This window comes from Geotrypetes seraphini, chromosome 1 (genome assembly GCF_902459505.1).
Source record: "Geotrypetes seraphini chromosome 1, aGeoSer1.1, whole genome shotgun sequence".
NCBI lineage: Eukaryota > Metazoa > Chordata > Amphibia > Gymnophiona > Dermophiidae > Geotrypetes > Geotrypetes seraphini.
In genome coordinates this window covers 380,051,933-380,066,227 of record NC_047084.1, presented here as the reverse complement: position 1 = coordinate 380,066,227, position 14,295 = coordinate 380,051,933, and the positions used below count along the sequence as shown (strand labels likewise).

Genomic DNA, 14,295 nt, shown 5'->3' with positions numbered 1-14,295 from the left:
AACATTGACTTTTCTTCTAAAAAACTTTCCTTTACACTAAAGAAACCTCAAGAGGTAACTCTTGAAGCTATTTGGGATCTTGTGGCGGATTTGGCTAAAACAATAAATCCTCAGCTCTCTCAGTTAGAGAATAAAATTAATACTCAAGAAAATGAAATTAAGAATATTAAGGTTGATCTACAAGACTTGAAAAATTCAACATTAAATTCTTTCCAAGAAATGAAAGTTTCCAAACAAATTACAGAAACTATTATTATCTATCTGGTGAGAGATAATATCAACTTCTTGGAGAAAATTGGAGTCTTTAGAAAAACTTTTCCCGTAACAATAACCTTAGATTAATTAACTTTCCCAGAGTTGTGGCAGTAACTCCGAGAGACATGTTGAAACGTTACATGATGAAGGTGTTGAAAATTACTGAAGAACTGTTACCACCATTCACCCAAGTGTATTATTTACCTATTAAAAGGGAAGAAAAGTTAAAGAAAGAAGATCAACAATTGCTTAATATTTCTACAATGCTGGAACTTTCAGATAGGGAAGTCACAAAGCCAGCAACACTTCTTCTTACAGTTGCCTTAGCACCGGATAAGAATTGGCTATTAAGACTTTTCTTTAAAAATAGACAGAAAGAATTTCTAAGGTATAAAATACAAATGTATCCAGACTTGTCACGAGATACACAAAAACGTCGTCGTGAATTTTTGTTGTTAAAGCTAGGTGTTATAGCTCTTGGGGTGACTTATTTTCTTCGCCCATCCATGTAAATGTGTGATAGTGCATCAAATGCTAAAAATATGTCATTGATCCTAGCCAACTGACAACCTTCTTGTCAGCGGCTCAACTGAAAATAGGAGGAGGAACATGAAGCACTCTTAGATTACCGGTAGATTGTTTGATCTCCTGTCTCAGCCAACATAATTGTTAGTTTTTATTCCTATATCTTTGTTATATTCTCGCTGATTCTACATCTTGGATCTATATTGAGGACTTGAGTTAAAGTTAAGATATACTGGGTTAGTAGATTATAATTTGAATTGTATTTTATTTCTTGTTTAACTTTATCTTTCTGTACAAATGGATACTTGATATGTTATTGAAAAATGATAAACAAATAAATTTTTTAAAAAGTACCGTATTTGCCGGCGTATAAGACGACTTTTCAGTACCTTAAAATCCTCCCCAAAGTCGGGGGTCGTCTTATACGCCGGGTACTGTTTACATGCAGTGGCGTACCAAGGGGGGGGCGGAGGGGGCGGTGCGCCCCGGGTGCCAGCCCTAAGGGGGTGCTCCCGGCCTTGCCGTTCAATCCCCCCCCCACCCCCGAAGGACCGCTCGCCCCACTGACCTTCCTGCACCACCTGTGAAGCAGTCCGCAGCAGGATCGCGAAGTCAGCGTCAGCGATCCCGCCCCTCCTCTGACGTCAGAGGAGGGGCGGGACCGTGGCGCAGGAAGCAGCGCAGGGATCGCTGACGCTGCTGCGGCTGCTTCATAGGTGGTGCGGGGAGGCCAGGGGGGCGAGCGGGCAGGCAGGCAGGCTTTCAAGGGGGAGGGGGTGACAGGCAGGCAGGCAGGCCTTCAAGGGGGGAAAGGCAGGCAGGCAGGCCTTCAAGGGGGAGACAGGCCTATAAGGGGGGGACAGGCCTACAAGGGGGTGGGACAGGCCTTCAAGGGGGGGACAGGCCTTCGGGGGGGATGCAGACTTTCAAGGGAGTGCAGGCCTTCAAGGGGGGGTGCAGGCCTTCAAGGGGGGGTGCAGGCCTTCAAGGGGGAGACAGGCCTTCAAGGGGGGGAAAGGCAGGCAGGCAGGACTTCAAGGGGGGACAGGCCTACAAGGGGGGGACAGGCCTTCGGGGGGGTGCAGGCCTTCGGGGGGTGCAGACCTTCAAGGGGGGGACAGGCAGGCAGAAGGTTGTGCAGAAGGTGTGCGGAAGAAGGGGTAGTCTTATACGGCGAGTATATAACAAACTCTATATTTTAACTGTAAAAGTTGGGGGGTCGTCTTATACGCCCAGTCGTCTTATACGCCGGCAAATACGGTATGTTAAAGTCAAAATGTTAAGCAATTCTTGTATTTTTTTGACAATAATAATTGAAATATTTTCAATTGGATGAAAAACACAATTATATTATACCAAGAGTGGAATCACTCTTACTTTTACAGGCATCTGCATGAGCTGTAATCCAATTTGGCCGAGACGGATCTGTCATGTCTACAATTATTTGTCCTCCACTGTTATAGAAAGTACTTCCATAAATGCCCATGATGCTTTCAATGTCGCGTAACCTGAAAGAAATATAAGATAAATAAGACAATATAATTTGTAAACCAGGCATTTCAGAGGAATCGACTATGTAGTTCAATTAATTAGAATGGTTTGGAGAGTGTGAAAGAAATTGATAGAGTAGATGTGTGTCAAAAGAAATGAAAGCACAGGGATATGCACTGCAAAAACGCAGGAGGGCATAATCCAGCCACAAACAAGCACTGTGCCAAAATGTCTCTGCTTTCTGTTCAATGAACTGCTTGACAACATCGAGAAAATTCAGAGTGCTTTGGGCAGCTAAGTCTGGTGAAATCGTTCCTGGCAGGATGTACAGCGATACTTCCTCTGACATATTGTGAGTGTAAAGAAGGGTTCTTTTTAATGGTTCAGACTCGGTGACAAATGTGCGATGCTAGTGGAAAAGCTTTTAGTACTGAATGATGGAATAGTGCTTTGGGTATGTGTCGGACATGACATCCTCGCCAATAACATGCCTCTCGGGGGTACACAGCAAAGAAAACTGTGCTTTCAGCTTACATATGTAGAACTAGAGGTTGATCAGTCTGTTGCAGGTGATGCCCTTTTTATTACACCAGCTTGCTCTGTTTCTGGCTACCTTTCCAGCATGCAGTCCGATCAGGGCTTTGGGTGACTGGGACGTTTTAGCAGCTGTTGTATAATTTGCATCCCACCTGCAGAATTTTCCTACGGCTACAGAATAACAGCAAAGAGTCCATGCTGCTTTCTCCATTTCTGTGCTGCTCATTGCCCTTAGATCTCCACATGAAGTCTTCATCACTCCCCCTCCCCTTGTACCCACTACTACTCTTATTTAATTAATTAATTTTGTTTTCTATCCCATCCTCCCCAACGAGCTTAGAAGGTGTTACAGGTTAACATGCATAGTATTTGTTTATTTATTCAACTTTCTATACCGTTCTAGCTCAGAACAGTTTACATGAATTGTATTGAGATACTCAGCATTTTCCCCTGTCTGTTCACAATCTGTCTAATGTACCTGGGGCAATGGGAGGATTAAGTGACTTGCCCAGGGCCAAATTGGTTATGGTTTGTCATAGTTATAGTTATATCATATGTAGTCAAAACGGGTTATAATTTGCCATATTTACAATACTAAGGGCTCCTTTTACTAAGCTGCGACAGCATTTTTAGCGCACGCAGAATTGCCGTGCGCGCGCTAAACCTGTGCTATGCGGCTAGAACTAACGCCAGCTCTATGGTGGCGTTAGGGTCTAGCGTGCGCGCTAAAACCATTAGTGCAGCTTAGTAAAAGGAGCCCCAAGTGTTAATCCTAACTTTACATATACAGAGGTTCTGATTTCACTGTATGATTTGCCATCCTTACATAATGTATAGTCAAGTTAGAATTCGTGGGAGCCATTCAGGAAGCTGCTAAGTGCTAACCAGCAGCGCCAAAGCGTGCTCCTGCTCAGTACGGCTCAGCGGTTGGCGGCAGGCAGCAACTGACTGGATTAGCAGCGGGCAGGAGCGCGGAAAGCTCGGTCCTGCCCGCTACACCTCTGGACCACCAGGGATTCCAGGGGCAGAGGAGGTATGATGGGCAGGGCAGGGAGGGGGATAGGATAGAGAGCCTGGGAGGGATGGATGGAAGGAGGGAAGGGGGCTTTGTGCAGTACCTGGCAGGGAGGGGGCTAGGTGCAGAGCCTGACAGAGGAGGGAGGGAAGGGGGTTGGGTGCACATCCTGGCAGGGCACTTGGATATTAAGCCGCCTGACTTATATTCGAGTCAACCATTTTTCCTCCTTTTGGGGGGGAAAAATGGGGGTCTTGACTTATATTTGAGTATATACGGTAGGTGAAGAGGCAAGTTTTTATCGATTTCCTAAAGTTCAGGAGCCCTTTGAGAGATCTGATCTGTAGAGGCAGTTGATTCCAGTAGCTTGGTATGAAATGGGGGAAGGATGGTCATCTAGCATTTTGTAGTTGAAGGGCACGACAAGGGAGGCATGTTTAACCAGTAGTAGGCTAAAGAGCGACAAATCGCCAGGTCCAGACGGCATTCACCCAAGGGTACTCAAGGAACTAAGGAACAAAATAGCTGAACCACTTCGACAAATATGCAACCTATCCTTAAAAACTGGAGAGATTCCGGAGGACTGGAAAATAGCAAATGTCACGCCCATCTTCAAGAAAGGCTCAAGGGGAGACCCAGGAAACTACAGTCTGGTGAACTTGACCTCGATCCCGGGGAAGATGATGGAAGCGCTGATTAAAGACAGCATCTGGGAGCACATCGAAAACAATGGGCAGCTAAAATCGAGTCAGCATGGCTTCTGCAAGGGCAGGTCATGCCTCACGAACTTATTATACTTCTTTGAGGGGGTAAACAGCCAGGTGGATAAAGGGGAATCCATAGACATCATTTACCTTGACTTCCAAAAAGACTTTGACAAGGTACCACACGAAAGACTGCTAAGGAAGCTATGGAACCATGGAGTGCAAGGGGAGGTCCCCCGATGGATCAAAAACTGGCTGGCGGGCATGAAACAGAGGGTTGGAATAAAGGGCCATTACTCAGACTGGCAATGGGTCACTAGCGGAGTTCCACAGGGGTCGGTGCTGGGACCGCTCCTGTTTAATATATTTATTAACGACCTAGAGGCGGGAACAAAATGTGAGGTTATTAAATTTGCGGATGACACCAAACTATACAGCAGGGTCAAAACCATGGATGACTGAGAAGATCTCCAAAAAGATCTGACAACGCTGGAAGAGTTGGCCAAAAAGTGGCAAATGAGCTTCAACATAGGGAAATGCAAGGCCATGCATGTAGGGAAAAAGAATCCGATGTTCACTTACAAGATGGAAGGAAAACCGCTAGGGGTAAGCAACCTTGAAAGAGACCTGAGAGTGATGGTAGACGCAACACTGAAGGCGTCGGCGCAGTGCGCCACAGCCTCAAGGAAAGCAAATAAAATGTTGGGTATCATTAACAAGGGTATCACGACCAGGACGAAGGAAGTCATCCTGCCACTGTATCGTGCAATGGTGCGTCCGCATCTGGAGTACTGTGTCCAGTACTGGTCGCCGTACCTCAAGAAGGACATGGCAGTACTTGAGGGAGTCCAGAGAAGAGCAACTAAGCTAATAAAGGGTATGGAAAATCTCTCATATACTGACAGACTGAAAAAGTTGGGGCTGTTCTCCCTGGAGAAGCGGAGACTTAGAGGAGACATGATAGAAACCTTCAAGATCATGAAGGGCATAGAAAAAGTAGACAGGGACAGATTTTTCAAATTATGGGGAACCACAAGTACAAGGGGGCACTCAGAGAAATTGAAAGGGGAAAGGTTTAGAACAAACGCCAGGAAGTTCTTTTTCACCCAGAGGGTGGTGGATACATGGGACACGCTTCCGGAGGCTGTGATAGGCAGGAGCACGCTACAGGGCTTCAAAGAAGGTTTGGATAGGTACCTGGAGGACAAAGGGATTGAGGGGTACAGGTAGGAGTAGAGGTAGGTTATAGGGATAGGAGTAGAGGTAGGTTATAGGGATAGGAGTAGAGGCAAGTTATAAAATTAATCAGGGACCACTGCTCAGGCAATAGGCCTGATGGGCTGCCGCATGAGCGGACCGCTGGGCGAGATGGACCTCTGGTCTGCCTCAGCTGAGGCAACTTCTTATGTTCTTAACTGCTGTCACCATTATTTTTCTCTTTCGTCCCTTCATCTGTCAGTGATGCACTGCATCCCTTGACTATCCAGCTTCTTTTACCACTTTTTCACTACCACATTCCCACTTTTATTGCTTGCCTTAAGCCAGTGGTTCTCAACCCTGTCCTGGGGAACCCCCAGCCAGTCGGGTTTTCAGGATATCCCTAATGAATATGGATGAGAAATATTTGCATGCCTGTCTCCTCCATTATATGCAAAGCTCTCTCGTGCACATTCATTAGGGATATTCTAAAAACCTGACTGGGGACAGGGTTAAGAACCACTGCCTTAACCCAAAGTTAATTTTCCTTCCTTGACTCCTTTAAAGGGCAACTTTAAAATCTAGAAACCTGCATTATGCTCCCCTTACACATGTAAATATCTATAATGCTTGCACTTACTCATGTAAGTGTATACTTGCCTATGAAAATGTCAGCAGAATACCCAAGCACTGCTCCATAAACAGTCTTGTCCAACCTTTGTCTATTGGGAGGCCACATTTTATATTTTGTAACTGTCGTATTTTGCTGCCTGTTTCACCAAATAGTGTCAAAAAAACCATGGTGCATCTTCTGCTACCATATTTCACCCAGTCTTGCTGTCACTCATGTACTCTCCCACCCCTCACCAGCCTTCATACAATTTCTCTCACTCATATAACCCCACCCCAGCTTTCACTCAGTTTTTTTTTCTTCATCTGGCTTTGACTACTGAAGAAAGAGTAGGATTTTTTTATTTTCCACCACAACTTGGTTCTCAGCAAGCTTGAACCACGTGATGCCAGAAGTTTGGGCTCATCTTGCAAGGCATAAAATCATGAGTTCAACCTGAATTTCCAGTACTGTGCAGCTGCTGCTTAGAGAGAGCCATGTTGCGGTGGGGAAGCAGGAATCCCACGTAGGCACCATAAGAATTGCCAAGCTTCCGAGGGCAGAAAAAAAGCACTTGGTGAGCCAGGTTCTTGCCCACTGGTCAGAAGTTGGACAAGTCTGCAAAGGGATGTTGTACACATGGATAAAATATGGGTATGCTTCCACGTATGCATGTAATTTACTTTAAGTTGTGTACATCTCTGCCGTATTTAAATGAACACAATTATGCCAACTCTACGGCTAGTATATGTCAGCCGTCCATTGCTGAATGTTATCAGCATTTTCTGATGGCTTAACCAGTGTCAGCAAAGGTCTCTGGGATATTATATCAATCTGACTCTGGAATGTTAATGAAGATTGATCCTAAAATCCCCTGCACAGAATCCACATATCTTAAGTATCCAGCCAGCCTGGACTGTTTATAAAAAAGATATATTAACTACAGTAACAAAAGATGTCAGACACACTGATTACAAATTATACTTTTTATGCAACCACTCTTGGTTATTATTATCATAAATTATAAGAACATAAGAAGTGCCTCTGCTGGGTCAGACCAGAGGTCCATCGTGCCCAGCAGTCTGCTCGCGCGGAAGTCCAACAGGTCCAGGACCTGTGTAGTAGTCCTCTATCTATACCCCTCTATCCCCTTTTCCTTCAGAAAATTGTTTAATCCCTTCTTGAACCCTAATACCATACTCTGTCCTATCACGCCCTCTGGAAGCGCATTCCAGGTGTCCACCACCCGTTGGGTGAAGAAAAACTTCCTAGCATTGATTTTGAATCTGTCCACTTTCAACTTTTCCGAATGCCCTCTCGTTCTTGTAGTTTTCGAAAGTTTGAAGAATCTGTCCCTCTCCACTTTCTCTATGCCCTTCATGATCTTGTAAGTCTCTATCATATCCCCTCTAATTCTCCTCTTCTCCAGGGAAAAGAGCCCCAGTTTCTCCAGTCTCTCAATGTATGAAAGGTTTTCCATACCTTTTATCAAACGTGTCGCTCTCCTCTGAACCCTCTCGAGTATCGCCATATCCTTCTTAAGGTACGGCGACCAATATTGGATGCAGTACTCCAGATGCGGATGCACCATCGCCCAATACAACGGCAGGATAACTTCTTTCGTTCTGGTTGTAATACCCTTCTTGATTATGCCTAGCATTCTATTCGCTCTCTTAGCAGCCGCTGCGCACTGTGCCGACGGCTTCATTGTCTTGTCCACTATTACCCCCCCAAGTCCCTTTCTTGGGTACTCTCAGTCAATAACATCCCTCCCATCGTATAGCTGTACCTCGGGTTTCTGCTTCCCACATGCAATACTTTACATTTCTCTACATTGAACTTCATCTGCCATCTCATCGCCCACTCCCCTAGCTGATCGCCCACTTCCCACTGGTCCTAGCCAAAAACACATTACATTTTGGGGCCTCGTCTATTACAGTATGCAAATTTTAGCCACACCAATACGTGTTATACTGGTAGTCTATAACGGAATTTCGCACCTAGATGCCGTTATAGCATGGATTTTTAACCCAGTCCTCAGAATACCTACAATGACTATTTATTTTAGTATTTTATATACTGCTTATAGCTTAAGCTGTTTACACTCAGGTATGTATTAGATTTACGTATAACAGAGGTAATGCATGCAAATTTATCTCATTCATATTCATTGTGAATATCCTGAAAACCTGACTGGCTAGGTGTGTCTAGACGATTGGGTTGAGAACCCCTGCATTATAAAATAGGCTTCCATCATGTGTCTTTAGGGTGGCTAAATGGAAGTACACCATTGTAGAATTACCCTCTAATGACTACCAGCACCTTATCACTTCACCAGTGCCTCTGTTTCAGCTGCATCTGCTGCTTTTATTTCCCTCTCCCTTTCAGCTATTAATGGAAGCCAAGTTCCTTGACTTGTAAAGAGATACACACTAGGGCAGGTGCAATGATCCATGGTGGCACCAGCTGTGACAGAGTAGGAAGTCTAGGGAAGAGGAGGCATGAGGGGGAGGATATGAGATGTGGAGGAGGAGAGAATACACAGTGGAAGGAATTTACATGGTCTCTGTTAATTGTCAAATTATGGATAGGGTTACCAAATTTTGCATCTGCTAAAAAATGAGGATGCGTGGCCCCACCCCGTTCCTGCCCCATTCTTAACAGAGCTGTTTGCAGGCTTCCTGATTCTTATCTGCCTGTAGGGACAGATTTATTTTTATTCATGCGTTTTCACCATGCTTCTAATAAGAACATAAGAATTAATGGAAGTCACTCGAAGGAAGGAAAGGTGAGTAGTGGAGTCTCTCAGGGTTCGGTGCTGGGGCCGATCCTGTGCAATATGTTTGTGAGTGACATTGCTGAAGGGTTAGAAGGAAAAGTGTGCCTTTTTGCAGACGATACCAAGATTTGTAACAGAGTAGACAGCGAAGAGGGAGTGGAAAATATGAAAAAGGATCTGCAAAAGTTAGAGGAATGGTCTAATGCCTGGCAACTAAAATTCAATGCAAAGAAATGCAGAGTAATGCATTTGGGGATTAATAAACGGAAGGAACTGTAATATGCTGGGAAGAGAGAAGCTGATATTCACAGACGGGGAGAGGGACCTTGGGGTGATAGTGTCTGAAGATCTAAAGGCGAAAAAACAGTGTGACAAGGCAGTGGCTGCTTCCAGAAGGATGCTGGGCTGTATAAAGAGAGGCGTAGCCAGTAGAAGGAAGAAGGTGTTGATGCCCCTGTACAGGTCATTGGTAAGGCCCCCACTTGAAGTATTGTGTTCAGTTTTGGAGACCGTATCCGGGGAAGGATGTAAGAAGACTTGAAGCGGTCCAGAGGAGGGCGACAAAAATGATAGGAGGCTTGCGCCAGAAGAAGTATGAGTAGAGACTGGAAGCTCTGAATATGTATACCCTAGAGGAAAGGAGGGACAGGGGAGATATGATTCAGACGTTCAAATACTTGAAGGGTATTAACGTAGAACAAAATCTTTTCCAGAGAAAGGAAAATGGTAAAACCAGAGGACATAATTTGAGGTTGAGGGGTAGTAGATTCAAAGGCAATGTTAGGAAATTCTACTTTACGGAGAGCGTGGTGGATGCCTGGAATACATTCCCGAGAGAGGTGGTGGAGAGGAAATCGGTGACTGAGTTCAAAGAAGCGTAGGATGAACACAGAGGATCTAGAATCAGAAAATAATATTAAATATTGAACTAAGGCCAGTACTGGGCAGATTTGCATGGTCTGTATATAGTCGTTAGGGGAGGATGGGCTGGAGAGGGCTTCAATGGCTGGGAGGGTGTAGATGGGCTGGAGTAGGTTTTGACGAAGATTTCGGCAGTTGGAACCCAAGCACAGTAGCAGATAGAGCTTTGGATTCTTGCCCAGAAATAGCTAAGAAGGAAAAATTTAAAAAATTTAAATTGAATCAGGTTGTGCAGACTGGATTGGCCATTCGGGTCATTATCTGCCGTCATCTACTATGTTACTATGTAATTGCCGCTGCTGGGTCAGACCAGTGGTCCATCGTGCCCAGCAGTCTGCTCACGTGGCGGTCCCCAGGTCAAAGATTAATCTCGAGTTCTCAACCGGGTCACCTCTATCTCCCCCTCACCCAGTCCATCCTGCCTTTTCTTTCTTCTCTGTAATCACTGAAGATGAAACTGCTCAGTTTTTTTTCTCCTCCAAATCCACAACCTGCTCCACTGATCCTATTCCCACTCATCTACTTAGCGCTATATCCACGACTGTTGTCCCTCCTATCTTTCATATTCTCAATTTATCACTTTCCACAGCAACTGTTTCTGATGAGTTCAAACATGCCATAGTTACACCTCTCCTCAAAAAACCCTCACTGGACCCCACCTGCCCCTCCAACTATCATCCCATCTCCCTCATCCCCTTCTTATCTAAGCTAATTGAATGTGCTGTTCACAGTTGCTGCCTAGACTTTCTATCATTGCCAGCTATTGTTCACCCATTCCAATCAGGCTTTTGCCCCTTGCACTCCAAGAAACTGCCCTTGCTAAAGTCTCCAATGACCTGTTCCTGGCCAAATCCAAAGGCCTCTATTCTGTCACCATCCTTCTTGATCTATCAGCTGCTTTTGACACTGTAGACCACCGTATTTTCCTTGATATGCTGTCCTCACTTGGATTTTAGGGCCCTGTTCATTGTTGGTTCTCTTATCATCTCTCACATCACACCTTTAGTATCCTCCTCTACTGCTATCCCTTTATCAATCAGGGTTCCACAGGGCTCTGTCCTAGGTAAGGTTACCATATGTCTGATTTCCCCTTTTTGGAGGTCCATCGAGCATCCAGGCAGTTTTCCCTCTGGGCCCTTTTTGTCTGGATTTTTGCCAGGGGTGGGTAGGTGGGGCAGTGGCATTGCAGCAAATTTGCACATTAGAGGTTGTCTGAGACCAGCATCAAGGGATCTCCTTCCCCTTTGGCAGAAGCAGTGGCAGCCGTTCTGCCGACATCGAGCCTTCGTCTCCGACGGGTCCTGCCTTTGTGGAAACAGGAAGTAGGCGGGACCCGGCAGAGAAGGCCTGATGCCAGTAAGAGCAGCCAATTCATAATGCTGCACTGCGGTGAAGCTTATAACAGGTTCACAACATTTTGACCATGTGTCACCCTTTCTGAAAGAGGAACATTGGTTATCCATTGCTTGCAGATTACCTTCAAACTGTTTACTCTGGTTCATAAGGCATTTTACTCCAGCATCCTTTTATATCTTTCTTGCAACCCTATTCCCAGGCTAATAACCTCAGTCTCCTCCCTCTGCACCATCTGTCATAACCTTTTCCACTTCACTTCCCTATCTTCAGTATGGCAGGCTCTACTCTGTGGCATGCCTTCCCCTCTGTTTTGCGGTCTGAGGAGTCCCTAACAAGGTTGAAATCTGGCTTTAAAACTTTTCTTTATTTCAAAATGCATATCCTCCATAGCCTTTTGCCTTTGTGCCTGTTGGGGAATACCTCAGTTCCTGCAGCTACACTCTAATCTTTGCTACTGTTTCTTTCTTCACCGATGAGCTTTTATGGTTATTTCCTTATTGATTTTCTTTATTTGAATATTGTAAACCAGAAAACATTTGGTGGGCTATATATCAAATATTATTAAAACAAGATACTTGAGTAGGGATGCCAATTTCAGTTTTGATACAGGACTCCAGCTAACCCTGTAACAGTGCACATGTTTACCAAATTCTTGATAGCCACAAGCCTTTGGTGCATAGTCTATGCCCTTCCAAACCCCTTCTTATTCATTGGACTCCAGTACTAAGGATCTGGTGAAATAGGAACTGCCTTTCCACAATCAAGAAAAGTGTGTTTATATACTGTAGTGTAGATTATTTGTGAGTTGAGAGCCAGAAACTTTTTACCAGTGTATTTTGCATGCCAGATTAGTGGATAATAATACTGTCCTATTATATGAGATAATTCAAATTATTTAACTGAGCTGGAATATGATCAATCTGTTTTCACCATCTGTTCCTGTCTGCTCAGCAGTCTCAAAGGGATGAAAGATGTAACTATCTTGGACAATTCACAGACTGGATGGCAGAATGTAATGGAACCAGCATAACTGCTTTAAATATTAACGTTATCAAAAGCTAACCAGTGCTTAAACAAAATGAAAAACAAAGTGCGGGATTTTGCTCAGGGATTCTATGCTTTTATCACTTAGAACATCTACTTTCATTTCATTCAATCAATATTTCTACTTAGAAATGTTTGTTTCATTTCTTGGCCCTACCTTTGGTAACCATTGCAGCATAAATCTTTGAGAAACAGAACTCTTACCAGGTGGGTGGATGGATACCAGTGATTCTCAGAAGAGCTAACTTAAAAATTCTCTCTTTCCAGATGGATTTTGATTTTTTTAAAACCCCACGAAAAAAAACAATGATGCAGTGTTTTACCTCCATTTGGATAACAGAATGCGCATGTTTAGGGTTTTTCTTACAACATAAAGCGAATGAGCGAAGGATTCTGCCTTATAGAAAACTCCTACAGGAAGGCAGAACTGTTGCAACAACTCATTTATTTTCCAGGTAAAGAGAAAAGATGCATGTAGTAATTTATATCATTCAAAAGGACTCTGGCAAATAAAAACTGGAGACAATAATGCTGAATAAAGACAAGTGAAACAAATTGTTGTACTACTCACTGTCCTTCCCTTGTCTCTCCTTGAGTTTGTGACCAGCTGCAGGTGATACTCTGTCTCTAAGGAAAACATTTCTCTCACTTTCAGTTAGAGTCGTTGGCCACCCACTATTGTGCTCTGCTGCCCCTCCTTGTTTTTATATGCAGGCATTTTTCACTCGACTGATATTTCTGACTTGCTAGGTTATAGTCTAAGCATAAAACAAATATCAGTATTTATGGATGCACATTTGAAATTTTTTAATTTCTCTGGCTGTCAATTAATTAAACAGACAAAGTGGCTTTCAGTTTATTGTTGCATTTGTTTGGCACTGCTTTGCTACACGGTGTGAGGACCCTGTTCTTCTTTGACCTGAACTGAAGGATAGAACAGGAAGAAAGGGAGGATGAGTTGTGCAACAGTCTCAGGTCCAGATGCACTCAGGGCCGGCGTTAGGAAAGAGCAAAGAGGGCAACTGCCCTGGGCCCCCTGTTAGCCGACATGTCTTCCCCCTTTTATCTGCACCGGTCTGATGCTGTCCTTACATTCCGTCGCTGACAAATCCATTTTTGGTGGAGGAGAACTCCAGCCGCGACAGCCAATCTGAACAGCTGCCTACAGCTTTCTCCCTGGACAGGGATCTTACAGCCACACAAGAAGGTGACGTCCCCGTGACGGAGCCGACCCGGCAGTCTAAAAGCTGCAAAGCTAAAGAGCTTTGCGCATGTGCCAGCCCTCCCCCCCTAAAGTATCCCACCTGGCCCCTATAAAAGCACACCCCCAACCGGCAAACACAGTTTTAAAAGTTTCCGCGATCTATCCGACTCGGTAGTCTTAACGGGGTCACCCCGTTTCCTTATCGCTTCAACTTTTATTACCAACATTTCTCTTCTACACGATTTTGATTTAGCAGCGCTCTGGTTTAGCATGCCTGAAAAAGCCAAACCTGGTTTTAAACGCTGCTCCACGTGCAACTTCAAGATGTCGGCGACTGACCCGCACGCCTCCTGTATCCGTTGCCTGGGTCCCCTCCACCGGACGTCTTCCTGCGCTCACTGCGCTAAATTAAACAAGCGCTTGCTCAAAATTCGAGCGCTTAAACTAAAAGAATTTGAGCTCCCGAACGCGGCCTCCGCTCTCTCCTCCGCCTGCCAGCAAGGAGCATCGGAGCCGCAGGGACCGCCTCCCAAGGTGCCGAAGCTGGTGCTTCGCAAACCAGCTCAGGCACCAGCGTCTCCTGCGTGTGGCACGTCGGGGCCGATGACGTCACATGCAGGGACGCTGCCTATTGGCTCCCTTGCTCCTCCACTGCCT

At 44.9% G+C, this 14,295-nt stretch overlaps 1 protein-coding gene across 1 annotated transcript in view; it reads right to left on the bottom strand.

Annotated features, from left to right (window-relative positions):
- The window catches only part of LOC117360896, a 129,706-nt gene extending 116,629 nt beyond the window's left edge, over nt 1-13,077 (bottom strand). The window contains exons 1-2 of the mRNA XM_033945533.1: nt 13,006-13,077; nt 2,158-2,288 (exon numbers count right to left, since the gene is read on the bottom strand). Coding sequence (XP_033801424.1) covers nt 2,158-2,266 — 109 coding nt within the window. The 5' untranslated portion in view covers nt 2,267-2,288; nt 13,006-13,077. The remainder of the gene's footprint in view (nt 1-2,157; nt 2,289-13,005) is intronic.
- Nucleotides 13,078-14,295: the final 1,218 nt, after the last annotated feature.